Below are 27,891 nucleotides of genomic sequence, written 5' to 3' on the forward strand. Positions count from 1 at the left end.
TTCAAAAACAAAGTAAAATTCAGGTGAATCATTTCCTTTACATGCCAACCACAGGCACCAGTACAGCACACCTGGATGCTCTTTGGAACCTGCACCTCATTCCAAATTAAACGACACAAAAGCAACTTCCAAACAAAACTCATCCATGACTCAGCGCCACTTTGACAGATCCAACAATAATACCTGACAAATCCAACAATAATACCTGACAGATCCAACGGTAATATTTGACAGATCTAATGGTAATAAACAATGCACAGATCACTTAATGCAGTCTCTCTCAGAGCACCACAAATGCAACATGGTTCCCTTCTCTTCATCTGACTCAGTAATGCACTGATGTCAGACGCAGCGCTGGTGCTCAGAGAAGCGAAGCGTGCTTTGAGCTGGGCACCAGGCGGATTCTCACAGGGTAATTAGAGATGGCTGAATCTGAAGGGTCGGGTGTCACAGGGGGGTTCAGCAGAGCCAACCGCTCCAGAATTCGCACTCCAAACGTAAAAAAAAGGCAGATTTTCAAGCGAAGACTTGCGTTGCTTGCTTTGTTGCACGCATTAAAGGTCGGAAGACTGGATGCAACAGTGAAACAGCGGTTTCAGATTGTTCTCTGGGTGATAGCCAGTCATAAAATACAGTCCTACAAAAAGCAGGACAGATAAAATGTTGATTGTGAGAGGGAATTCTACACAGGGGACATGAAGAAATTGTCCAACCTTATGACATCTCTAAACCCCACAATCAATAAAACTATAACCACCCACCCCACCCAACCCCCCCCCCCCCCCCCCCGGAGCAGGGAGCACTCTCCACAGACCTATGAGACCACTGAGGTACTGCCACTTGTGCCCCAAGCAGAAATCGTCCCCGCCGGACTAACAAACGAACACCTGCCTCTGCCCACCTGCTTTCCCTGGCCCCCGATTAGAGAGCCGCGCGCGGGCGCATCCAAAGCAGACTCAGGTGCCGAGCCCTTGCGTGTGCAGCGGCGCCAGACGGGCCGCGCCTGGTCCTGCGGGGACTCCAGCAACACGGCGCAGATGCCAAACAGGAGCGGCGGCACCGGACCCAAGGGGCAGCGGCGCCAAACCAGTGTCGAACTTGGCAGCACCGAACCAGAACGGCAGCAGGAACCTGAGCGGCAGCAGGAACCCGAGCGGCAGCAGGAACCCGAGCGGCAGCAATGAATCTGAGCGGCAGCGCAGAACCCGAGCGGCAGCAGTGAGCCCGAGCGGCAGCAGGAACCCGAGCGGCAGCGCAGAACCCGAGCGGCAGCAGTGAGCCCAAGCGGTGGCGCCGTGGAGGCGGAGTGCGGGATCGTGCTCTATTCTCATTCAGATCACAGCGGCCAGCCGGCGCATCCCGCGGGATAAATGTCAGCACCAGAGCACGGCGCCCCAGACTGCCGCTGCCGCCGCCGCCCGCCGCCCCCACACACCCCGGGCCACGAGATGAAAGAAAAGAAAAGACAGAGCTGAGTGCGTTTTCTCTCTTTGATGCAACAGACCCTTGGAAGTGCCGTCGCCGTCGCCCCGGCTGCCGCCCGGCCCTCAGGCGCGATCCGTCACTTCAGGCCTTTTCTGGAGCGGGGGAGACGGGTTCCGCGCGGGCGAAACGAGCGGGCCGGGCGGGACGGCGAGAGCTATCGGCGTGAGCGTCACGCGAGCGCCAACTGGCAGGAGACACTGCCGCTCCGAGCGTGACTCACACACCTGAACCGCCACCCCCCCCCCCCCCCCCATTCTCTCAGGAGGGTCCCCGTAAACCACCCACACGCCACATTCCAGCGCAGCGTCCTCTGGGCACGGCACACGGGCCTCCGGGAGCTGAATAAAGAGCTTCGGGGCATCTGATCGCTATTCATTTGAACTAACTGAATATTTGCTGGTTGTAGTAAAAAAAAAAAAACAGCAATAACGTAAGTAAATGATGGACCTTACTTAGAGTAAGTCTGTGCACTACAATCGCACTTTATAACTCCATTACAAGAGACAGCCTTGCAGCGGTTTTTATTGCAAACCGAAACAGTACCTGCTGTTGGCTCATCAGTTCTTAAGAGAGTTTCTGTGAAGATTAAATGACCTCCATTTCATCCGGAGGCAGATGCTGCACACTTTCAGATGGACACACACAGATGCATATATAATCAAAGATCAATGGCTCCTCACAGTCAGCTTTCATACTGGCTCTCTGAACAAGAATCTTGATGTAGTAGCACTGTAAAAATAGGGTGTCTGGAGTCTGCAGGCCTTTGAACTGCCTACGAGCTTGTGGAGGATTGCAAAATCTTCGCAAATTGTTAAGTCTTGCGATTCACAAAACTGTGAAGAACAACAAAGGCCCGTGAACAGCGAATGGCCAAAGACAACAGGGAGAAAGAGTAAAGCAAACACTGCCCAGAGGCACTGGACGAGGAATGTACCATGCTGCGGTCATGTGGGGTATAAGGGTTCAGGATGTATCCACACAACAATAAACAGAAAAACGGTCAGGTCATTTTCAATGTGTCAGGTTTCCTTGTAGAACATGTCAGTTCCTTGCAGTTCGCATTGTATGACAAGACATTTTGTATTGCTCATGAGTAGGCTACCTCTCGATCCTTCACTAGAACCAGGGTCAGTGGGATGTACAGTATGATAGACCTACTGCACAGAACACAGACTGCAATTTTAACTGCTTTTTTTTTTTTGCACAGTTTATAGCTACGAGTGTGCAATGTCCTTGACAGAAAGCTACTGGATGGAGACAAATTTCACCCCGTTTAACCCATAAAACCTTAAATCACGCAGTCTGTGGGGTGCCTAGAAGGGAGAATAACTGACTCCTGCAATGAACCAGCTTGCAAATTATACAAATTCCATTTCAGAGGGTCAGGTTTCACAGGCCTGGAGGGACTATCAACCAGCCAGGGAAGTAGGAGCTCTTCAGTAAGGTAACGGGCCCATAATAAATCAGCCGATTCCTCTGGTACAGTGACGAAGCAGCAGGAGCAGAGTGACGCAAGCGCTAAAGACGCGAGAGCCAATCCAAAAATCATACACCGCGCGCAAACGAAAAAGACGAGTTTATTTAGCCGTGACGAATGCGCGAGGCCTCATTCGACACGTCAACGTAACGAATAAGATAAGATGTAAAGAAACGTCAGGAGCGACTGATACGAACGGTAAAATGTTGTCCATTTTAGAATACAGCATTTATTACTTCATAAGGCGGCAGGACGGACTGAGGCCAGCCTTGCAGGGTGACGTGTAATTGGCTATGGTGTCAACTGAGGGGGTGGGGCCGAGGGTGGGGGGGGAGCGAAGCTGTGCAGCACAGCTGGTGGACTAGAGAAAGAGAGAACAGAAACCATGACTGGCTGCACACATTCTGGAGTCTCTGCATGGTCGTGGCCTACAGATTTGCCAGAGGATCTTAAATTGATTGGGGGGGGCTTACAGCTGTCATTGTGGGGTATAATTAAAAATTTGAGGAGGGTGAAATGCTTTTTGAAAATAAAAATTAAAGACCTCCATTGAATCACATGAATGTCTTTTGTAAAAAAAATAATAAGGAGGAAGTAGTCAACACTCATTTTCAACACTCAAGACTGCTTACACAGAAAATCTCTCCATAAACCAGCAGCTCCTCCACTGGCTTGGAGTTTTGGTTTACAATAAATACATGAACGGAAATTACACACATTAATTTTGTCAATATAAGGAACTGATAGCATCGGTGTAATTTATTAAAATTGCCTTGGGGACCTATGCAGCTGTTTGCGATTGTTCAATTGCAGTTATTGTTTCAAATTGTCATACTGAGTGGATTGAATTCCTCAGTTTTCGAGACCTGCAGTAGCACAATGCTTTTCCCACACTAAACTGAAGCTTAGCATTTCAAAGCGAGCGTATTTCTTACTCGCATATTTCGTTCAATCGGCTCCGCGGGAAATATTTTCTGAAGTGGTACACCTACCCGTCAGTAGTTCCACCGCAGCACGGAACACGGCGAGAAAACACCTTTGAGTTCAGCAGGGCTCCGCAGCAGGCTAGACATTGCTCTGCCGAGAGTTTTCCCCGTTTCCCTCCGCACGCCGAAACCCCTCCCACGGGGACCGCCACCTTCAAGGTGACTACGACGATGCCAAATCAGGCATCTCCAATAGAGCAGCGAACACGTAAACACTTTTAAAAAGGTGAAACCAAATTAATTCCCCCCACCCACCCCACCTCATTTCACGCGGAGGTGGTACATCTGGCGTGGGTAACAGGTTTGGCGGTTTGTTCATAACGCGTGCGTGGATTTCATTATAAATTCGCAGGATTTGTTCCTGTGTGAAAATCGACGCACAAATTGAGTTTTATGGAACTTAACAATGTTCTTGTGTGTTTGCAAACTCCAGAGAGCGTGTGCTAACTTTTCTTTGTGGCTATGCAAATGTACTGCAGGCTAGTTTTTTTTATTTTTTTTAACCCCCCAGACGTGAGAATATTTTGCCAATCCTCTCACATAAGGAGAAGTGTAGGCAGTCACTCGCGTAAGCGTGAGATTTCATATGATAAGCACTATGAGACAGAATGTGGGCAATTAATTAGGCTATTGAAGCACTAGCTGCTAACATTATCAAATCTTTATGAAAAACAGACAGCCTAATACTAATAATAATTATAATAATCACAATAATAATAATACCCTTATGAATTCAATACTTAAAATCTATTTAAATATACAAGACATAATAATGATGGATAAACAGAAAATATATATTGAAGTTGAAAGCTATACTGAAAACGAACAACAGAGGACTTGTACCATACAGCTGTCAGTGACAACACCAAAGAAATAAAATAAATATAAAGCCATGCATTAATTATATGTATAACATTGACACTGCTGTCAACTATGAAAACAAGAAAGATGTAAAATGGCTACACTGCAATTATATACCACGTGCCAATGCTATGGAAGGAACAAAAAGCAGAAGAAACGAAGCAGAAAGCAGGTCGTGTTTTCTACAAAGCAGAAAACCCAAGCACAGTAGGACATTTCAGGGCGTTAGTAGGTGGAGTTGATAAGCCTGTTCACGGGCACAAAATTTCAGGATGATATATAATTTACAAACAGATAGCGAATGTGTAGGAAGGATTAAGTACATGTATTTATGGATCTGGACATTTTATAAATCGTAGTTAGCCTATATTTTAATAAGCGATCACACTCTCACATTCGGGATGAATTCCAAGCTGATGTTATGAACGAGGCCCCTTGCAATCTAGGCAAGGCAAATGTGAGCATGCCCAGTGGGGGAGCTCTTCCTGAACATGCAAATACACACAGAAAACCTCAAACAAATCTCACATTTCCTCGCTTATTTACTCTGACACAGTGCCCCAGAATTCAAAAGATAACTGCCGCACCACTGGGGCTCTGGAGTCACACTGGAACACGGGAAGAGGGGGAATTACATCATCATAACGTTTATAAAAATGAGAAGAGATGTTTCATGTGGCAACATCGCGATCTGAACTCTGCATAAACTTCTGTATGTCGAGATCCTAAAATAACATTCCACAGCACTATATTCCCCCAGGAGCAGCTGCAGTTCCTATTGCGCTCCTGCTGAAAAAGGGATGCGATTGGCTTGTAGGTTTATAAAACACGCACACACACGCACACACACACACACACACACACACCCACGCGCACACAGTCAGAGAGCAGCCAAGGTCTTGCGACCCCTTCAAACAGAAACCACACACAACCCCGTCTTTTCAACCACAAACTGCTACACATTACAGTAGCCTCCAGGGGGCCTAAACCCCCCCCTGCAGCTCAACTGGAACACAAATCAATTTTATCCCAGCACATCAAAACATCAGCACATGGAGGATTAGCAATTCTTTTTATGACGTTGCACGACTATTAAAAGCCTAGATTGATCTAAGTATTTAATCAAAAAGCACGAACGCAAAGCAATCGAGATTAATTGGTTTAGTTTCTGAATAGCTTCAAAACGGATGAATCCGGATGCCAAAACTCGAAGGCAGACCAGGGACAACGCCAGCAAACAGCGCTGAATCAAAGAGCTCAGCAGGGGTATCCAAAAAAAAAAAAAAAAAAAAAAACCTCATCGGAATAATACCCCCATAGCCTTTAGCCAATGCTCCCCAGCAGGGTGCTCTGGTCATCAGTTCTCTCCTTGCGAAAGTCAACCTTCGCCTCTTACATCTGCTATCCATTTCCAGAGCGGCGGAGTTGCCTGACGACAGGCCGAATGGGGAGGCGGGGGGGGCCGGGGGGCTGTGCATCTGAGCAAACTGCGACGGCCTGGTGGCGTTTGCCCAGCTGCAGACGCGCAAGGCCACCCAGCACCGCCTCCTTCCAGCACACAGAGCGAGAGACAAAGGAGGAGGGGGTGCTTCATCACACGTTCAAAAGCAAACCCCCCCGTGAGCATGTCACTGGGGGGGGGGGGGGAATCCAATCTTACAGGCCAAACGAAAAATTGCTCCGCAGGAACTTGGTTCCGCAAAACCTTGTTCGACTCCCACGTGGATCTTCTAGCAGCCTGTGATCATGCAAACGTCTATAACTGTAGCACGGCTATATTTACAACGACTAGAGCGTTATCAGGTGCCTTATCTGAACAGGAAGCATCACAATCTAGGGTTTCAGCAAGAAAGTCAACGGAAACCAGTAAAGTGGCCACCTCAGGATGCATTGCAGCAGACGATGTCTAGGACTTGCACAATGGGGATTTACCAGGCCAGTGCACACCGTTGCCACCAACAGCCTGCCAGGCTACGCAGTCACATGGTTAGATGGTGAGAAGGAAGGTTGAAATCACAGTGCAATGCCTACATTTACCCAGAAATCATCACCTGCCCCTCTGCCAAAGTGCAATGGCAGCTTCACCACCACTAATTCTGAATTTAGAAAAACCAGAAGCATACATGCTATGAAATATACAATTTAACTGCACGATGCATAACATTAGCATAATCCACCACACATGCAGGGCTATTTTATGAAAGAGGCTAAATGGTTTTGGTTTGGTGCACAATCTTAAATGCACTCTTGAAAAAGCCTTCAGTTTAAAAAAAAAAAAAGGTCAGGTCTCACCCCCGTTCCAAACCTGTGGTCAGCACAAAGCACAGAGCCACAAGGTTGCCGAGGGACGGCCAGACGATGGAGGGAAAAGAGAAAAGAAAAAAAAAACTACAAACTGCCACGTGCCTGAGCCCGCATACAGCTAAAGAACAGCAACTCTCAAAGAGAGTAACACTCACACTGAGCCTCGTTTGCAGGGCTCCTCACCCAAAAGGAAGAGAGAAATACTCACTTTCCGCCAGACGGGAACCTCAGCCCTGCCTGCTTCCGGTCAGCGCCGTTACCAGGCCCTCTCTCCGCTGCACATTTTTAATGACACACCATTCAGCCACAGACTGAGCCGTGAATATTAACCCAAGCCACAGAATCACCGTCCCTCCCCCAGCCAGGACGCCGCGGCCCATCGGCCCTCTGCGTTCTCTCAAAGCAATTACCGCGCGAACAGGCAGCGCGGCCCGATCGTCTGATGACGACGCGTCATCTCCCGAGGCCCAGAAGGTCGGTTAATGGAGCTCCTGCCCCCGGCCCCGTCAACGGCAGTCACCGCGAAGCCCCCCCCGCAGCACAGGTTACGCCACGCAACGTTTTTACCTCATTAAATCAGCACAGCAACGCTCCTGAGAAAGCACGATTCAGAGGGATAACAGGACTGTCACACGCAAACGGACTCGCGGTGATAGCAATGCAACCAACGTCAAAGAGTTCTCATTAAAGCCCATCTTCATGACCACCCCTCCCTCCCCACCACACGGCACACGCGCACACACACACACACACACACGCGCATGCATGCATGCACAGGTTCTTTATCAGAATGAAAACTGTTCAACATAAAAACATTCTTCTGTCATCTGGGTCTCATGCCATGTTCTCTGTGCGGAGCGGAGTGGAATATCAAAAAAAAAAACTTACACGTGGACAACACAGGGGCCAGAAATAAATACGCCTCTACTCCCCTTACAGAGCAGATGCTAAGGGCAAAACTCACAGACGCCACAAAGCATTTGTGCAGAAGACCAAGTCAGCCAGTCATTTAAGTGACAAGACAGGCCAGCAGATAGGTCTGATGTCATTTAAGACGGTCTTGCGCGCGATAAAGGCAATCATTGTCGATTCATCCCTCGGTTTCAAATGAATAAATGAAAGCCCTTCCAAAAATACAACAGTCCTTACTCTTTGTGTCGATGGGAACTTGCCTCGCCATCATAATCATATTCCAATTCAACTCCAATTCGACAGTGAACTACACACAGCTTTGATCAATATGTTCCATACAAATAGGCCTACACGTTATTATCCATAACAGAATGTTCCTTATGTTCCACCCCTGTAAGTTACGACTTGTATGACGTTTCTCTGAGTGCTGTTGCGATCTTATAGAATTGGAATCGCGCTCCTGTTTTGTGTGTGTGCTGTGGTAATCTTATAATATCAGATGTGTGGTATTTTCACAGGTATAGGTGCCAGAGCCTAAATTATTTTGGTATCCTGACAATACCAACACACCCACATATTGCTTCCCAAAGTCTTCAGACCAAAGACTAAAGGGCAGCATTTCTCATAAGCACAAAGCCAACAGCGAATCACTGGGGAGGCTGTGCTTATTCTCCATTTTCTGGGGTCTCAGACGTGACCACCCAACAGCCAATCACAGGGGAGGCCGTGCTTATTCTCCATTTTCTGGGGTCTCTGACGTGACCACCCAACAGCGAATCACAGGGGAGGCCGTGCTTATTCTCCATTTTCTGGGGTCTCAGACGTGACCACCCAACAGCCAATCACAGGGGAGGCTGTGCTTATTCTCCATTTTCTGGGGTCTCTGACGTGACCACCCAACAGCCAATCACAGGGGAGGCTGTGCTTATTCTCCATTTTCTGAGGTCTCAGACGTGACCACCCAACAGCCAATCACAGGGAAGGCTGTGCTTATTCTCCATTTTCTGGGGTCTCAGACGTGACTACGAGCCACATCGCTCACGGCAGCTGTTTGTTACTGCGGCACTCACGCGATCATAGCGGGATTCGGCGAAGAGTTGAATGGAAAGTATATGGGCCCTGACTGCCAACTCCAGCGCACTGGCTTCTGCGGTACGTACCCATCAGCGTGCAGGGAAAACGAGCAGACCGCTTTGGCCCACGGTGACCCCGGCGCTCACAGAATACGACCCGGAACAGAATGTACGTTCATTTCCAGCTGCACACTCCTCAATTTTTTCGGCTTAATTATCGGTTACATCGGTAAACAGACCATCAGCTGGCAGCTCGGAGGCTTTGAAAACCAAGTGCACTTCTGCCCCAAAGACGTTTGTGCACGTCCATTACCAACAGTATTGACTTTGATGGTTCTAGTACCTGAAGTGCCCATTTTGGCATCCAATGAAACCGGGAACCACACCCAAATGAAAAATTGGCAGCTATGGTGTGGGTTTTCATCAAATCCCACATCTAAACAAGGGACAGACAGCGAAAGCCCATCTTTTCTCAACAACTGCGGTACTATAGCAACTACAATCCTGCAATAACAATTTAACAACCGCAAAATAAACTGCCTGCATAGAGCTCAAGCGTAACTACCAATGTTCTTCAGCAAGACCGTTAGAGGAGGGAATGCAGCCCAGTTTAAAATATAATTTGATGAATCAAGAACCTGTTCGAGCTAAATATTTGCAAGGAATGCAAGACTACAGGAAGTCTGCTTCCACAAAGTGAGAAAGGTAGGAGAATGGAATGAAGGCAAACCACCCTGGTCACTTTTCACTGGATGTACTGTAACTTCACCTTAAGTGGCACAGGTGAAAATTGTACCCCAAATTATAAAGAAATTATATTTGCTCTTGATTTATCTTATCTTATCTTATTTTATGTTCACTGTTACGCACCACCTGACCAAAACAAATTCCTTGTATGTGTAAACCTACTTGGCAATAAACCCGATTCTGATTCTGATTCTGATTCTGATTCAAATCTGATTGTAGTTGTGAAATCAGATCATTTCTTCCGAGATGATGCCAGTTCCATCTAGATACATTTTCAGGCGGAACGATAATTAATTTGCCATCATTTGTGGAATTCTACGTGTTCCAGCTAAAAATGACCATGTCTAAATCAGTGTTTCAATGCCAACAGTGACCGGAGAGCTTAATGGCTCGCTTCTAATTGGGTCCTGCACACTGAAGAGAACAATTTGATTAACGATATCAGTTAACCTTAAATCAGTGACACTTACTGTAGCTGGACAACTCACTGAAGTATAATCACTGCCAAGGGGAGGAAAGAAAGATATTCTCTTGAAGACATTGTGATGGCAGGAATTGGGTGGGTGGGGGGAGGTGGGGCGGGTAACAAAAAAAGATAAACTGGACTCATTAACTGGAACTCCAATTTACCAAATCTATATGAGCTCCAAAGCCCCTGAGCCCCCTGCACAATAGCCCCCTCTTAAGCTCAATCAGCCTTCAAATATTTTTATTTTTAAATTATTTAAATCAGCGTTACCGGCACAGAGGACGTACCAAGCAGGCGTGCGTCGCTTATTATTCTGTTAATGAGAGAGCTGAGCCACCGCATTACACAATAAGAGGGACACATTTAGGTAGCGTGGCCAAAAACCAAGAAAGAGCTGAAGGAGGATGTCACATGGGTTGAACATGTGATTATGGGGAGAGGGCACAGACAGGCTTATATTCACATCGGTGTCAGTGACTTCAGTGAAAGGGGCACAGTAAAACTGCTGTTGGAGAATCTTCCCCAGTTAAATGGCTCCATTGCCTTCAGCTAATGATCACGGTGTCCTTGTGACTGCACTGGGAGGGGGTCACCAGAGCAGAGGGGGGGGGGGGGTCCAGAGGGTTGATTTAAGGTTCTGCAAAGAGCCAAGCAAACTGGGAATCGCCCGTCTTCCTACCGCACACACACACACACACACACACACTGCAGTGGGAGCGGGCTGGCCCAAAGCTCCGCTTGTCTGAACACTGGCACCGGAGGGTATGGGCCAGAGCCAGTTCTGCCTGCAGCAGCCCCCGCACAGAACATCCAACCGAGACGCACCAACCCGAACATCTCCGCTCCGTCCCCAGCACGGCCAGCGCTTAAATAAGAAACGCGCTTCGAAGCCACTGCGAAAAGAACAAGGGACCGCTGGATAAAATTACGCTACCCAATAGACACTTCGGGTCCGGGCCTGTTCCCTCACACGGAGACAAAGCCAATCTTCCGCTTAGCAGTATGCTGCAGGTATAGGGGGGGGGAAGGGGAAGAGTGTTCATACAGGATGCCACTCAACATCAGTGTCAGCAACGCGATAAAGACCAGGCTATTGACTACCTTAGTTACCTCATCTGCCTGAATTCCAACACTCTGTACATTAAAACACAACCTGTACACATATATATGTTTGTGTGTGAGTATACGTGCGTGTGTATATACATATATATACACACACGCACACACACACACCCAGCACATTGTATTTAAATTTGTTTAAAAGGAATTAATACCAGTTAAAGTGCAGACAGTCAACTTTAATTTGAGGGTATCCACATCCATATCGGGTGATCCGTGTCGGAATTACAGCCCTTTTTCATACACACAGTCATCTCCTGTCATTATGGTTAGGCCTAGCTCCTTTTAAGTTAAAACAGAACTTAAATCCCCCTGTGGAGAGGGTAATGTGTATTGCATTGAAAACTAAAAAAAAAAAAAAAAAAAAACGTCAATTGCCTACTGGTAAACACAATGAAAAACAATTATGGGGACAAAATTCTCCGGGCTTTAAATCGCACAAAATTTTAATGATCAGTCTAGTCCTAAAACACAAAATAATAAGGCATAAAGCAACTTGACGTTAGTCAGCGATGTCAAAAACTATCCCGCATCTGATTTTTGACCAATCGGCATCGCTGTATTGTTTCCATGGCTTGTGTCCCATATTGGCTTAAACAAGCGTAGCGTTATCTGCAACAGCGTTTCACCAAGCTCAAGAAAATGTCCATGGTTCAAAACTTCAGGACTATAAATACTTAGTAGCAAAGCAGTGATGTAGTTTTCCACAGACTGAGAAACAAAATAGCTAAAGAGCGCTATCCGCGAGCGCAAATGAACAGTCGAATGTTGGTTTGCTACGGCATCTTAACGCAATCGCCCTCAGATCAACTAACTAGCACTACAATTGCCTTCACAGCGGGTAACGAGCTTACAGTATTTCCTGAAGCTATAACACTGTTGGCACAGAGTTACTGACTCAGGAAAGCAAACGTCAACTAGTTTGATAACATTAAGTTTTACTAACTAGATATGGCTATTCAGACTAGGAGCCAAGGACAATATTTGGATTCGTTAGCTACCTTCGCTGGCCATGTAAATGAGCTATATATACATAACATTTAGCCACATAGCTAACAATCTAGCTAACGATAGTATCGCCTGTCTCTCACCGTAACGAGCTAACGTTAGGCTAGCTACTATGCTTATTTTTTCGAGCACACATTAACGTTAGCCATGCCATTACAAAATGGACCCTCCTTCGCTTATATTTAGAAAACTGTGCTGCGTGTCTGGAGCAGTAATTTCCCGGACACCGTGCCAAACTGAATCGGAGACCCACTGCAGAATCGGAGTGCAGTCCGTTCGCCGTCGCATCGACACCGCAAGCAATTGATGCAGACCACACAGACCCCCTCCCTCCATCCATCCATCTATCCACCCATCTCTGCTCCGCTCGATCCCCAACCGCAGGCACACCCAAGGTTTTTCGTCAATCACACAATCGCCCCTTTCCACCCTCACCTCTTTTTTATCCTGAAGACACTCCAGAACGGCCAAGTTATTGTTCCAGGTGTGCTTCGGGCAAAGCCGGGTCAAGTCCTCTCGACAGGCCTCCTCTTCGGCCAGCTTCCAGCCGGTCGCCCGACGGGGCTGCGAGGCCCCGGCTGCCTGAACAGGATTTCCCGCAGGTGCCATTGCACCTGGAAATTGAGGAACTCCGTTGTTCGAGGGAACATTAACGTTAAGGTTGCCATTGCCTTGCGATTTAGCTCCGCGAACGCGGCATACGTAGATCGAAACAGACATCAACAGTAGGAGCAGCTGAACACGTCTACACGCCGCCATCTTCGGGGAAATTGCTACAGCAGGACGGCAGTACGCCACTCCAGCTTAGAACGTCGGCGTGCGTGTTGTAGGCAGTCCGACTCATAGATATAAACTCACTAGATCGGGTACGCCCATCGAAGTTCCACTGTGTACAGCCAGGACGGCCATGTTAGCAAGAATTTACATGAAGTAGGAAGGTTCCACGGAGACAGTATTTTTTGATCGGAACACAACGGATCACGTTATACATCAGCCTACTGAAGAAATCTGAATATGTATCGTACAAAGCCCGGGTCATCCTTGTTCTCTAATGCCAGGTGTCTTTCATAGGCATGCATTCCAAACACAAGAGGACATAAACGTAATGCGTGACCATTAAAACAGAATATACGATCTCGACATTCTATATCTATCTTCTGTTTCTCCTTTCTCCTTTGTGCGTTTAAGTCTGTCTCAAACTATTGGACACCGGAAAAAATGTAATCTGAAAGCAAATATTGCACGTTATTCGTAACTTGTGGATAAATAATATTTGGGTTTCTCGTTGTTTCTGTAAATTCTTCTGATGAGATAACTTGCAAGAAAATCTTGTGCGTTTCATATGACCATTCTGGTATAACTCGTACACCATGTGACGGTGAAAACATCACTGATGCCATTAATAATTTTTTTTTGATACATTAAGAGAAACCTTACAGTTGACATGTTGTTAATCATGTGCACAAAATAAATATTTAAGGATTCATATTTTGGCATAGAATAATGCACTTTAACTATCATAACGCAATTTTGTCTGGATCTTGCTGTACACCTTCCCAGCTAATTAGACACTTGATTGGCACATAGGCAATGGTCAAATAGCGGCAATCCTTCGAAACATGATTGGCAGTTCCTGAAATGATCAACTTCGACTGGAGATAGAAGCTGGGTTTGTCTAGAAACATGATACCTTTTCATTATAAAACACCTGAAAATATTACATTTTGACCCTTTCACCTGTGATGGGGCCAAAATGTCTTTCACCCTGATTAAACTGCAATTCACAAACATGAGCATTATGAAAATACAAAACAAAAGTTTCCCTCCTATGAAGGTTAAAGGTCTAATTTAAACTGAAGCAGGACTGTAAATCATTTGAAAATTTGTTTACACAGAAACAACAACTTTTTATGTTTTCTGCTGACATTTTCTCCATTGGAAACAGGTATAACCAGGACATTTGCAATATGCAAAAACAGCTATCAGAACTCCACAAATCACAAATTGTAATGAATTGTAATATAATTTCATGGTTTTCAAAATCAAAACTCGAAAATAATTGGCTACAATGGCCCACTTATTTCACAGGAAGGAGTGCCCATGTACTTTGCCTTTGCAATTTGCAAGTCAAACATTAATTGCTAATGGACCTCAGGAGAAGAGAGTGAAATTACTCTATTAATAGCACACCATAATGGCAGCCCTTTCCCAGCTGTGAACATGTTTTATCGTCAACCACAAGGAAACAATCTGCCATTTTACACCTTGTCCTCAGGCTGGATCAAGACGTCTCTCACTAAGGCGCACGGAACGAATCAGACGAGCAATATAATCTCTGGAATGCATTAGTATGAGGTATAATACACAATGTTATACAAGTGAGAACTTAAGCTCCTAATGCTTCATGCAACAGTAGCTTTAATAATGAGGCCCTAAAATGTGAATAATTGATTTGCAACATTTTTTTTTTGCCAACTAACTCCATTAAGTTAAGACAATGTCCATTATGGAAAGAGATCTTTAAAACAAATGAATGTAGGCACCAACATAAACAGGAAAATGAACACACAAGAAAAAGGCATTTTATTGGACGCAACTTCAGCTGCGAAATTGTTCACCAAGGCCCAAGGACTTAAATTGTCTTATTGAGAATAAAGTATTACAGAACTCAGTGCTCCTATTTTAGAGCTGATTCAGCAAGTCGTTCATCCACATCAATGCATTTCTCATGCTTTCCAAGTGCATGTAAATATATAAAGGGGTTCTGAAATCGGTGAACATTTTAAACATTTTTAAATTTCATCCCATATTCGGCCTCAGAGACTCATCCCTGGAGCGCCCACTGTTCTCTAAGAGTGCACGCGGCCCAGCTTCTGCATTTCGCTCCACAGTCCCAGCCAATCTCCAGGCAGCGCGTCATCAAAGTGCGCTTCACGCGTCATCAAAGTGCGCCTCACGCATAGCTGGCATAGTGGGCCGACTGAACACGCTTGACTGCGCACAGAGCAGGCGAGGATACCCCGCTGACCAAAACGCTAATTTCCCAGCCAGTTATTTAACAGACGGCAGGCCCGCACGGGCCCAGTCTGCATTTGATATGAACATGGGGGGGGGGGGGGCTCACTGCAGAACAGACAGCACTGTTTGCCAGGAAAAGCCACCAACAGCCAAAAAAAATAACTGTGCATATGCCAAAATGCAACAGAGCAAACATCCACAAAAAAAATGATGTTCTTCTGTTGTCTCAGTCCTTTTAATTATTGTTAAGAAGTGTTCATCTGTTATTGCCAGTAATGTTCAGCCAAGACAAGTATCATGTATTTTATTATGAAACAAATGTACACAAAAACAGTGGTATCAAAAGACACATACATACATACATACACACATACATACATGTACAGGAAATCTCAGAGACAATTTAAACATTATCTAAAATTAAAGTAAAAGCTTTTCACCATTTTGTACTGTCGAGGCATGATCTTACAGACCACATTTTTTCCTTCAAGTCCCCAAATGACAGCCTTTGTACAGTTTCACGGGTGGGTTTTTGTTAATACTTGGTAGAATGTTTCAAACTCACGGAGCGAGAGGAAATCAGGAGATGCAGCCGACTCTGTTAAGACTATAAAAATTACAAAAAAGCAACCGGTGCTTTTTGCATTTGGTCACCTGCAGTCGCCGTAGCGACACAGGTGACTACGGCAGCGGTTTCCGCCGCTGGCGCGCTCCGTTTCGACACACTCCACGCTGTCTCAGACACGCTGTCAGTCATTCCGTAACGCTCGCACACGGGACGGCGTCAGCCGTGACGCATTTCATCCACGCCGCTCTGACATTCCGGCTTCGTCTCCGTGGAGATAAGGCTGTCACGACGCGATCCCCGCAAAAGGCGGCTCGATAAAGACGGGCAGCCAATCACAGACGGCGACGCTTCGGAAATGTCACAGTCGCCGATTCACACCTGAGAGCCTGGGGGAAAACCGCTTTGTTAACTTCAACCTGAAATCGGTTTCACGCAGAGCAGCGTGACACGTCTACGAGACACGGGTGGAAGATGAAAATGGCAAATTAAGTAGAAGGGGTCCCTGCATACTCGACTCCCCTGAGAAATTAGGGCTGGGCGATGCACCACAAGGACAATTATTGAGTGCAACAACTCATCACCAATATGTAGAGCATTGCCGTTGTTTTCATCTTTTTTTCTTTAATTACACCGGATGCAGCGGTAAGCATCCAAACTTTGCAGCCACATGAATTGCATCCAGGGAAAAAAATATCAGCGCTGTTAATCTATTTGGTGTTGATCAGACAGCCAATCAGCATAATACAGCTTCCATGTGATTAACAAAAACACATCACACCATCCACATGGAACCTGTATGACCTTGCTGCTGATTGGCTGTCTCATCAACACCCAATAGACAACAGGCCTGACATTTTTCCCCCAGAAGCATTTCACACAGCTTCTTAAGCTTGGATGTTTAGTACCGCACCAGGTATAAGCAAAAAAAAAAAAAATGATGCACCACATGGAGGTGATGATAGTTACTGCATTCGATCATTACTGTTGCGGAATATCCCCCAGCACTACCATAAATCCACGCATCGAACGGCGAAGGCTGCCAAAAAGAGACGCTTGGCTCGCGTATCGTCTGTACAGCTATGCTATCCACACAGGGGACACAGCAGTAGCCGCCTCTCAAATTTTACAAATGATCTCCCACTGTAGACAAGCTCAGCACTCAGGACCACTTCTGAAATCTTACACAGGGAGGTTGACCTGACTGGCAACCCTTGACTTTTGTCCAGTGGTTTCGGTACAAAGATATTTCGCTCTCATGTTTGCCAGGAAACACAGATGGATGCTGCACCCCGTCAAAAATGGACAGGTTTGGTCGACAGCTGAGAAGAAAGGCAGGTTTCTGGCTCATTTCTGTGTGCAGTAGCTCACCCAGGCTGTGTGTGTGTGTGTGTGCGTGCGTGTCTCTGTGTGTGTGTGAGCAGTAACCCACTACTCTTTAAGGCAGCGCCTGTCTGACCGCACTGGGGAGGCCCAGCACAGAAGAGAGTAAACTGGGCAGCACAGCGCCCCCTGCAGAGCGCTCCTACGCTGCGATACCTGCAGTCCGTTTTCCTCCTGCGCTTCCCAGAGTGCAGCTCACTCCCACTTATAGACCTTCAGCATCTTCTCCGTCAGCGAGGCCAGGTAGCTGTCCTGGTTCACTTCGAAGGGGCAGATGTCCAGCACCGGGAGGTCCGCAGGAAGTTTTTGGAGGAGAGCCCCCGTGCCTGCGTCCCACACCTGGAGGAGGGGAGCGGAGGATGGAGCGTGGGGGGCAGTAGGGGACGGACAACAAAGGAGGTGAGAGGGAAAGAGAGAGTGAGAAAGAAGAGAAAAGAGTCAGGACCTGCTGTTATGCTCTATACCTTTTCCTGGGCAGCAGCCTCTGAACATCAGCCAGTGGTGCTTTGACCCAGTACTCTCATTACTCACAGAGTTCCTTTTTTCAACAGAGCAGTTGCTAAGCTGTGGCGCCTATCTAGACCTCCTTACCCTTCCCCACACCTCCACAACGCCGCTCAACCAGCCCCCTCCCCTCCCTCCCTTCTGACTAAACGCGTGATGGAGGCCCCTGTCGACGGCTACTTCCCTGCCTCCCATCCATCTCACAATGGTGTGTTGGAGGCACTCGTCCCCTCCTGCCCCCCGCCTCCCGGACCAGACTATCAGCGCTCGTCCTCCCAGCCCCCCCCCTCCCCGGGGCTCACCATGGTGGAGTTGGAGGCCTCGTCCCCTCCCTGCCCCCCCCTCCCCGGGGCTCACCATGGTGGAGTTGGAGGCCTCGTCCCCGGCGCACACCAGCGTGGAGCGGCCGCCGCGGGCGGGGCTGCGGAACACGGCGTTCTTGGTGAGCAGCTTGCAGGAGGTGCCGGCGCTGAAGCTCTGCACGGGCTGGCAGGAGCAGGCCGGGGGCTGGGCCGCGTCCTCCTGGGGGGCGCGGCTCAGCTCCATCAGAACGCAGCGCAGGGACGGGTTCGACCGGCCTGTGGGGTGAAGGGGGGGGGGGGCGCAAAAGCAGGGCTGACACCACACTCACATCTGATCTGCCTCACATCTCTCTAGCCAGGCTTTGTGCTCAGTGTGCACCATGAAGCGCCTTTCAGGAAGCTCCTTGCCCCAAGTCTACAAGCCTACCTAAAATCCTGGAAGAAACACCAGATCTCCGCCTCTAACTCACTGCTTTATCTGACCGCTTGCCATGTTGCTATATGCAGGAGTTCCACTTGAGTTTGGAATTCAGAAGAGCCGACAGTATGACAGCCATAAGAGGATACGCTAAGGATTAAACCCTATTCAATTATTTAAATTACCAAAAATAAAATAAAATAAAATAAATAGGTCAGATGCCAGTCGGCCGGCAGGGACGCGGGGACAGGGCTGGAGTACCTGGCCGGTACGTCACCAGGCAGTGGCGGCTCTCCGGCTCCACCTGGATGTCAGTGCAGCCGCCCGTCTCCAGAGGCAGGATGTGAGGTCGGTACGCCGCCTCGTCCACCTGCTCCCAGAAGCAGCCGCCGGCCAGGGAGCCGGCGATGAGGCCGCCGCAGGGGAAGGAGCTGGAGGCCGCCCGCGGGACGTAGGACACGGAGGTCACGGGACATCTGAGCCACAGGTCAAGGGTCAAAGGTCATTCTCAACGCAAGACAGGAGTTCAAATCTTTACTCCCCACAATAAATGCATGGCCATTGCCCATAATCAGGAAGCCCGAACAACGACACAAGTTCTGCGTAGCACACATGCCATATATAGTATAACAGATATAGAAAGTATAGAACAATTACAAAGATCTGTAAACTTGATCCTTCCACCAGGTTTAAAAAAAAAAAAAAAACGATGTCTTTTGGTGCTTTAGCTTGGCCTGAGAGTACCGAAATGGTGAACACAGCACAGAGATAAAGACCAGGCCAGGTGGACCCCACCCCACCCCACCCCTCACCTGGACCCCAGCGGGACGAGCTCCTGGACGTGGGTGCTGGTGTCCCGGGTGTCGTACAGGAGCACCGATCCGTTGTTCAGCCCGGCGTAGACGTAGTTGCTGTTGTCCAGGCACCAGCAGCAGCTCCACACGGGCCTGCCGGTGTTGTACGTCTGCACCACCGTGTTGGTCAGCAAGCTGCAGACGACACACACACACACACACACAGACTGAGCCAAGCACCAGAGGGGCCGGCTGCCACGCGTCTACACACCGCACCGTTCCCCCTCAGCCGTCTCCATATCACCCCAGCGCGAACGCATTTATCAAGGGTTAGTCAAGCCAAAAGCTACAGCAAATAGTACTCAAGGGGGTCGTTTCCCTGGCACAGATCTTTCCTCCTTCTGGACTTTTGAGAAAGAAAAAAATAAGTCGCCTCGCTTCTCTGATGAGAAACTGTCACTGAAACACAACATGGCTTCCTTGTACGTTAGCTGTGTACTGGAAGACCCAGTCCTTCTGCTCACAGGTACTAGGGGTTAAACTATCTCACATTATTTTGTCATTTGAACAGTTAAACTGAACACAGTCAAGGTAATGAAACCTGCTAGCTAAATGTAGACAGCATTGCTTTCAGCTCAGTTTAGTCACTACACACTTCAGCCCAGACTGCACTATTCATCAGCACACTCACAAGGGTTTAATGTTATAATAATGATGCCATTTAAATGCACTACCCAGTCAGCCTTTCCATACGAGGAGGTACTGTGGTGTTTCTGGCCCAAGCCTCCTGGTTTGAGATGATGAGGACTGGCAGCGCTGCTCTGGTGCGGCACCTGCCTGCACACACACTGCCCTCATTACTCAGCTCCAAAATGGCCGACAGAGAGCTCTGATCCCACTGATTATCAGCACCGGATGACAGTGTATAATTAAACGGGCGCTTAAAGCTCTCCGGGCAGGAGGAAGGCAGGGCTCCTCTCCCTCTCTCTCTCTGTCACTGGGTACCTGGTCAGCTTGAGGGTGTTGTCCAGCGCGGCGGAGAGCAGGAGGCTGTCGGGCTGCTTGCTGAAGGCCAGGCCGCGGATCTGCTTGGCGTGGATGGGCACGTACTGACAGGCTTTCAGACTGACCGCGCTGATCTTCTTCACCCCGTAACCTGCCGGGAGCCACCGGAAAACACTCAACGCCACGCACACAGGTAACAACACACCCTACACCCACCCGGGGGCGACATAGCTCAGGAGGTAAGAGCGGTTGTCTGGCAGTCGGAGGGTTGCCGGTTCGATGCCCCGCCCTGGGCGTGTCGAAGCGTCCCTGAGCAAGACACCTAACCCCTAATTGCTCTGGTGAATGCGAGGCATCAATTGTAAAGCAATTTGGATAAAAGCGCTATATAAATGCAGTCCATTTACCATCTATGTGGCCCACAACACACACAGATACGGGACCCCACTTTCATAATGATGACATGATGAGGATTATCATCATCATCATCAACCCACCTCTCTCCAGACAAACAATTATCATATCATTGTTATATTGCACAACATATTTAATTGCTGTGATCTATACTCTAGCCTACTATGAACTATATGTTAGGTCACAGACCTGTACATTAGATCAGTATATGTATGTAAGACAAGACAGTAAAGAGTCCAGGCCGTTCCTGAAGGCGACTGACCGGGCACAAGGGTGGCCTGCGGGGAGGGCTGGGAGGCCAGCAGGCAGCAGAGAGGCTCGCAGTAGGCCAGCACCCGGCACCCGCCCGTCTGGGACACCAGCACCGCCTTGGCAAACGCGTACTGGCCCCCCTGGGCGGAGTCCTGCCTCTGGGACAGCCCCATGGGGGCGGCCCCCGAGGGCTGGGAGGGGCCACAGCCCGGCTGGGCCATCAGAGTCTTCAGCTCCTGGAAACAGAGCAGCCTGCGATTACTGTGGAGCGATGGAGGGGCGGCCAAACTCTCCCACAGACACCTAAATAAAACCGTCCATAACGTGCCAATTTAAATTGGAGCATTTGAGTAAGCGTTTTATTTTCCCCCAAATTATGATTTGTTTCTCCATACTTTACTTTTTTTTTTTCTGTTACTGATTTTAAAAACAAACATTCATTCCTCATTTCAATTTCATTCAGCCATTTTTATTCTTCATTCCCAAATTTTGTTTCTATATCATTAAAGAGAATCTAATCATAACCGTAGACCACTGCAATATATTTAAATATACATAAATTCTGGAGGGCACACACCAGTGCACCTGCCAGAACAGCCAGACAGACACCAGTAAATGCCACTCAGCACTGTCAGCGGACTGTGTAACTGGCAAGCAGAGTCATTTTTTGAGAAATATTAAACGCTTAGTCATCTTGCGAATTTTTAATGAGCCGACGCGGCCTGCGTACCTGTATCTGCTTGCGCAGTTTCCCGCACTCGTGGGTCATCACCTGCAGCTGCAGCCGGCACTGCGCCGACTCCGACTCGGCCTTCCGCCGCAGCTCCTGCTCCTGCTGCAGCATCCTGATCAAACACGCAAAAGAGTTAAATCTCCTGCTCCTGCTGCAAACACGCAAAAGAGTTAAATCTCCTGCTCCAGCAACCAGCACAAACCCGCAAAAGAGTTCAAACTCCTGCAGCAGCGACCTGCGCAAACACGCAAAAGAGTGCTCACAAAAACAACTACAACAAGAGCAAAAAAAAGGAAGATCAAGAAAAAAATAATAAAATGCGGCCCTGGAACATCAAATTATCAGCAGTCACGGCTGCTACGGGAAACCGTGTAACCGCGTGTCCTCCGCCTTTCAAAGACTGGACCGGTGCGGACGCCCTGGCCTCCTACCTCTTGATGCCCTCCTGCTCGCTGTTGTCCAGCGCCCGGAGCTTGCGCGCGTACAGCCGCACGATGTCCGACCGCTTGGCCTTCTTGTTGCACTGCAGACACACAGAGAGCGAGAACGGGGGATAAAGGACAATAAGGCACTGTGGAACCGTGCTGTGCACTTTCGTACGTACGCTTTGGATAAACGCGTTTGCTAAATAAATGTAACGCAACGTAATGTAAACAGGAGAAGAGCGTTTAGCGTTTCCTGCGTCCGCACAGCAGGCAAAGAAAGGGTTAACAACACCACAGCTCATTAGCATCTCCTCTGCGGGAGATCAGATCGACACACACGCTGCTCATCTGCACAGCTGGAGTACCAGTTCTCCACAAAAGGCAAGTTGTGTTTTACAGCATGCTGTCGCTCACTGAATGAGCGAGCTAGCCTCTCAGAGCTGGAGACAGCACCCTACTGTAAACTAGCTGAGCCAGGTCAAATATTCATTAAGCTCAGAAACTCCGTAAGAAAGTTCCCCATTCAACCAGGTTTTACATCAAAGGAAACCAATTAGTGGTTGCATGTAGGGGTGTCGACAATTTTAACGTTTAAATGATGAGAGTTTTGTGAACGTGTACAACTACCCCTTAATGGTTAAGTGTTAGTATGACACATGCTTCCACACAAGCATACCCCAGCAACGAAACAATGAATGTTATGTTATTAATGTTTAATGCAGTTAATGTTTTTTGATGCCTTGATTTTGTGCCGCTTGGCAATGCGATGGAACATTTACGATATTCAAGGACTGCATGGCAAAAAAACAACACCTGCGCCTCATAGACAGCTGTGTGAGGGGGCAGGGTGCGAGGGGTGTGTGGGGTGGTGTGTGGGGGGGCGTGCTCACCTGCGGACACTGCGACCCCGCCCCCCGCAGCCAGCGGTCGATGCATTTGAAGCCGAAGAGGTGGCCACAGCGCAGGGTGGCCAGCCGGTGCTCCCCGGCCGTGGTCCAGGACTCGAAGCAGATGGAGCAGGTCTCCCCCTCGCCGTCCTCCCCCTGGTCCACGCCAGCGGGGGCAACGTTCTGGGCAGCCGGAGCCAGAGCAAGCTAAGGAACAGGAAAGACTGCATCGCTCACAGTATCAAACTTCTCTTAAGTCATTCTTACTTTTGTTCTTTAAAAACGTTCCTACGAAAAACCAATATGGGATTCATGACACGTGCAGACCTTTGTTTTTGTGCATAGCCCAGGTGTTTGAGGTGATGAACGCTGGCTGCTTGTAAATTGTAAGCGCAATCAAAGTGCATGTGATTAGCAAAGGGAAACAACCATGAACAAATACAGATAAGAAAAAAAAAATGGTGAATGCCAAAATGTTCCTGGGAACGTTCTTACACACAGCTTACGATCAAATGTGATAGTACACGTTTCAATATGTGGGTTTGAATTCAAGTAAAATTGTTTTGTCGTGGAACCAACATTTGAGCACGTAGGCCACCTTAAGCTAGTCTTGTATAAGCGCATTGTATGAGCATATGGTTGGCCAATTACACATAGGTTTCAGTACAGAATACTGTCAATCTCAAATTATTTTTCATCTGTCTGAATATGATAGTTTCAGCATAAAACAAAAGGTTGTAGTTGGTCATCCTTGACTCATTAAAACCATTGAATCAAGTATTTCATCAAACAGTTTTTTCTTTTATAAAAGCTTTCTGAATGAACTCTCCTTTCAGAAATGTCAGGCTCTCACCAGCCGATGAGATCAGGACAAAAGTTTGAAAAACTGAAACCAAGGATGAGTATGAAAAGAATAACGTTTAAAAAAAAAAACACTTCAAAAGACACATCAGGGTTTCTATTGGCAGTGGTACCTCAGGCTGTTGTGGAGCTGTGGGTCCTGTCCTCTCCGTCTCCACAGCAACAAAGTGATCTGCGTTATACACAAACAATCAGATCCCATCACCTTTCAGAGAACAGCACATCCAGGGCCGTGTACAATGGAAGAGACAAAACAGCTAAGTGGAAGGAAATAAAAATACTCCCCAACTGACCGATACAGGTCAAATCTCAAAAAAGACCCTGAACAATCACATGTTTCCGCTTATATTCGCTTATTCCGCTTATTATTTATTAAGCCACAAAACAGAGAGCGTTCTATTTCCACATTTAGAAGCAGACGACTATTTAGGCACATAATTATAAAAATGCTACGTCCCATGTTGACTGTGTCTGCTACGTGGTCTACAAAAAACCAACACATAATCCGCTAGTAATGAGAAGTAGAATATGGTGCTTTCAGGATTTAAAACACAACTGAATAAAATAAGCCTGATACTGCAATATTTGTTTTCTTTTGATCTCCTTAAATATAACTAGTGTTGTGAAAAGGTATTTGCACCCTTCCTGGTTTCTTCTGTTATTGCATATCTATCACACTGGAAGCATTTGGTTTCCCTTTGTCGAATATTACATTAGGTCTTAAGATCTGAAACCATTCAGTTTGACAAATATGCAATAATAGAGGAACTCAGGAAGGGGACAAATACTCATGGCACTATATGGACAATTATGACTGATTACACAGGGTCCTTAATCTCTGAGATGAGAAACAAAAGCCCTTTGGATGCGATAAGATGCTAACATACAGCATTCACAAACAAAAAAGTATATTTTAAACAGCTACAAGAATGCCTGCTCTCCACAACTTCCTCTTCTTCCTTGGGTTGATGCCAGACCTGTGAGCCATTTCGGACAGGAAGTGGCCTACTTGTGGAAAGATCATGTTGGCAATGCATGTTCAAAAGAAAAACAGAGTGTGTAGCTGCGTGCTTCTGTGCGAGAGCCAGATTACACCCCCCAGCCTCAACCCCAAGTCAGCACAGTAACGGCATATCCAAGACCATAAAGGATTAGTACCATTTTTACCTTCTTATTCAAGACTTATGTGACCTTGGTCTGAAAGTGTAGGGCTGAGCTCCAATGCATTCACTCTATTAGACAGTATAATGTAATGTCATGGGCAAGAGGATGAAATGGCAGCACTACATTTGAATACAAATCACATCGAAGTGACCATGCTACTGCATCCCGGGCGCACTTGCTAAGTAAAATGAATGGTAACCCCTCACGATACACAAACTGTAGTTATGACGCTGGCACGGCAGACATGGAGAAGCTTTTACCTGCAGCAGCAGCAGCAGCAGCAGGGTCCTGGAGCGGCATAAGGGCTGCTGGACCGCCGGGGCCGGTATCGGCTGGGGAAGCAGGGAGAAGAGGGCTCCCCGGGGCCGAAGCTTCGTCCTCGTCCTCAGACTCGCTCACCACCAGGGCGTTTCCGAGGCCAGGCTCCGCAGCCACGGCTGCAGGCACCCGAAGCAGGAAGTCCAGCGGCCGGGTGTGGGAGAGGGTGGGCTGGGTAGAGGGGCGAAGACGAGGACCGGACCTGCAGTACAGGGACGGATACAGCTATCTCATATCTCATATTGACAGCTTTCCCAGCTTTCCTTCAGATTAGCTGTGAGGCCCAACCCATTTCCAGAAAACAAACCATGTGTGGTATTAGGACTACACAATATGACTCTTTCAGGAGACTTGAAGTGTAACAATCATGGCTGGGCTGGTTATGAATAGCGCTGCAGCTTCACAATTCACATTCACAGCCAAGGGATATACCTAGCTAACACAAAACAATCTCACAATATTGTTGTGACGCAGTGGCAATGTTTCAACATTGACAGAACATTCCAGTAACATGGTGAGAACATTCTGTGTTGGCTGCATATAGCCTTTTGGTGACGTAATGATGCTGCATTGATTCTAGGCCAGGGTTTGGGTGCCACACCCACCAAAGTGAGCACCTTGGCTTCTAAAGAATGTACAACTTCACAGTTTCTTGTAGGTATTGTTATTTTTTATTGCCATAAATGTGTGGGTTCTAAATGGTTTTCAGGTGTGTTATGAAAGTGGCAGGTAGAACTGGCCTGCCGCCATCATACCTCCCAGCCCGTCTTCGGACGACCCGAGGCGGAGTGGGAGCTGGTGCAGTCCTCCGCACAGGTTCCATCCCCTGGCTGAAGGCCCAGGCACTCATCAAGAGCCGTGGGGGGTCAGGGGCCTCCACCTCTGCACCCTCATTCTCCTCCACGTCAGTGCTGCTCCCAGAGTCTGAGATTTGGATGGCCAGCTGGGCACCATTCTCTCCCACGGTCTCTGTGCCCCCCAGCAACACGTCTACCTCCATTTCCTCCATTGGTTTTCTTTTAAGCGGGGGAGCAGCCGCTGGAATAGTGAGTGGGGGAATAGTTGGTCAAGATCATAAAAGAACGCTGGTAGCTAGCCATGTTAGCTAAGCAGCTAGCTGTAAGCAACGGAAAAATAAATTAGAACAGAGACAGATAGCTACCTACCATTAACAGTGCCGGCTTCAAACGTCAACAAACAATCAACAGATTAAGCGACATTTGTACAGCGAACAATACTGACACATAGGTTTCTGTGGCACATGTCCACACTGAATAAATCTCGAGCTAAATGCTGTTGACGTTAGCCAGCTAACCGATAATGTTAGTCTAGTTAGTTACAACAGCTGCCCAACTTACAGTACGTCATTTTAGCACTTGTTCAAGCAAACAAACACGTTCAGTTTACTTACAGAGTGCAAGGACAAAGGCCAAATGTATCGTGTTCCAAAACGTTATTTGACAATATTACCCTAGCAAGCTTACTTATTTACAAATATAATAATGATTTAACAAACTAGTTAACATCGCGATCAAGCAATTTATCCAACGTTAGCTAGCTAGTCAGCTTACAAACGTTTTGTTCTAGCTAGCAGTTTGCATATTTGCTACTTGTAAGATAGATAGCTAGCTAGCTTCTGCAAGTAGCAAAAAGACTATGCAAACTGGTCTCATTTGGCAGTATGGTCAGCTAGCGATCCAGGATTACCCAGCTAACCAAATAGCTATATATAATTGAACGTTACGTAGCTAGACAATGTCTTTGCGCTGGTGCTGCTTGCACTAGTCAAACGTAGCTAGCTAGATCGCTAGCCGTGGTTAATCAACCATGACACATGTCTCTCCTTGCAGGCGGAGCACAAGCCCGTTTTTCGAATACTTTGTCAGCTTGAGCCTGGGGATCACTTGACCGCACAGTACAGGCCCCCGTTTATCAAACAGTTTACAGAGAGGACAGTGAACCTTACTTCCAACGTCTCCGTCAAACAAACACAAAAAACGAATAAGAAAATGATGGACATCTACGTAACGTTAAATTAGTCCTAGATAGCTAGATCGATAGATCAGCCAGCTAATTAATGGCCAATCTAATTGTATCAATGCATCAAACTTACCTTAAAACTTACTACCCGTCTAAACTCTCTACTGTCACGCCAGAGGTTAGATTAAGGAATACATTAGGTAAATGTACAGTAGACTGTTATGTTTTAACTCAGTTCTGCGCTCTAACAACATTTACTTCCCCTGGAAGGGTCGAATCTCCCCGCCAGAAAAAATATTAACCCGCCCTATTCATGTACCGTTTTTCTATTGGTTAAGATAATTGTCACTCATTTTGCTTTACATAACGTAATCTCAAATATGTATTCTAAATATGTTTTTTTTAATTAACAAAGAAATTCTGGGAA

General features: G+C 47.4%; 2 protein-coding genes across 6 annotated transcripts in view; both read right to left on the minus strand.

Moving 5' to 3' along the window:
- The window catches only part of LOC135241658 (Golgi apparatus protein 1-like), a 55,570-nt gene extending 42,002 nt beyond the window's left edge, over nucleotides 1-13,568 (minus strand). For both annotated transcript variants that reach the window (XR_010326076.1, XM_064312213.1), the window contains exon 1: nucleotides 12,877-13,568. Coding sequence is in view for 1 of the 2 variants with exons in the window: in XM_064312213.1 (XP_064168283.1) it covers nucleotides 12,877-13,200 (324 nt within the window). In the remaining variant the exon portion in view is untranslated. The remainder of the gene's footprint in view (nucleotides 1-12,876) is intronic.
- A 2,178-nt stretch (nucleotides 13,569-15,746) lies between these two features.
- Nucleotides 15,747-27,770, minus strand: rfwd3 (ring finger and WD repeat domain 3). Of its 4 annotated transcripts, XM_064312219.1 has the most exons (14): nucleotides 27,598-27,770; nucleotides 26,240-26,522; nucleotides 25,427-25,686; nucleotides 24,116-24,174; nucleotides 23,145-23,348; nucleotides 22,261-22,352; nucleotides 21,827-21,941; nucleotides 21,107-21,332; nucleotides 20,431-20,581; nucleotides 19,444-19,620; nucleotides 18,893-19,107; nucleotides 18,269-18,489; nucleotides 17,564-17,746; nucleotides 15,747-16,413 (listed from the first exon to the last, which is right to left on the minus strand). In XM_064312219.1, exons 2-13 carry the CDS (start codon nucleotides 26,491-26,493, stop codon nucleotides 17,603-17,605), a joined length of 2,118 nt encoding a protein of 705 aa, XP_064168289.1. In that variant the 5' UTR covers nucleotides 26,494-26,522; nucleotides 27,598-27,770; the 3' UTR covers nucleotides 15,747-16,413; nucleotides 17,564-17,602. The 4 variants fall into 4 exon arrangements, with proteins under 4 accessions (XP_064168289.1, XP_064168288.1, XP_064168291.1 ...); XM_064312218.1 differs by having other exon boundaries at nucleotides 15,747-17,746; XM_064312221.1 differs by lacking the exon at nucleotides 27,598-27,770 and adding an exon at nucleotides 26,896-27,564 and having other exon boundaries at nucleotides 15,747-17,746.
- Between the last annotated feature and the right edge of the window lie 121 nt (nucleotides 27,771-27,891).

This window comes from Anguilla rostrata, chromosome 16, assembly GCF_018555375.3.
Source record: "Anguilla rostrata isolate EN2019 chromosome 16, ASM1855537v3, whole genome shotgun sequence".
Classification (NCBI taxonomy): Eukaryota; Metazoa; Chordata; class Actinopteri; order Anguilliformes; family Anguillidae; genus Anguilla; species Anguilla rostrata.

Excerpts from the sequence above, each read along its gene's own strand:
- rfwd3 (XM_064312219.1), bottom strand. The coding sequence starts at position 26,493 with ATGGAGGAAATGGAGGTAGACGTGTTGCTGGGGGGCACAGAGACCGTG. Across the intron at positions 23,349-24,115 it reads CAGCTCCACAACAGCCTGAG|CTTGCTCTGGCTCCGGCTGC; the intron begins GTACCACTGCCA and ends CCTGTTCCTTAG. Across the intron at positions 19,108-19,443 it reads CTCGTCCCGCTGGGGTCCAG|ATGTCCCGTGACCTCCGTGT; the intron begins GTGAGGGGTGGG and ends CCTGTGGCTCAG.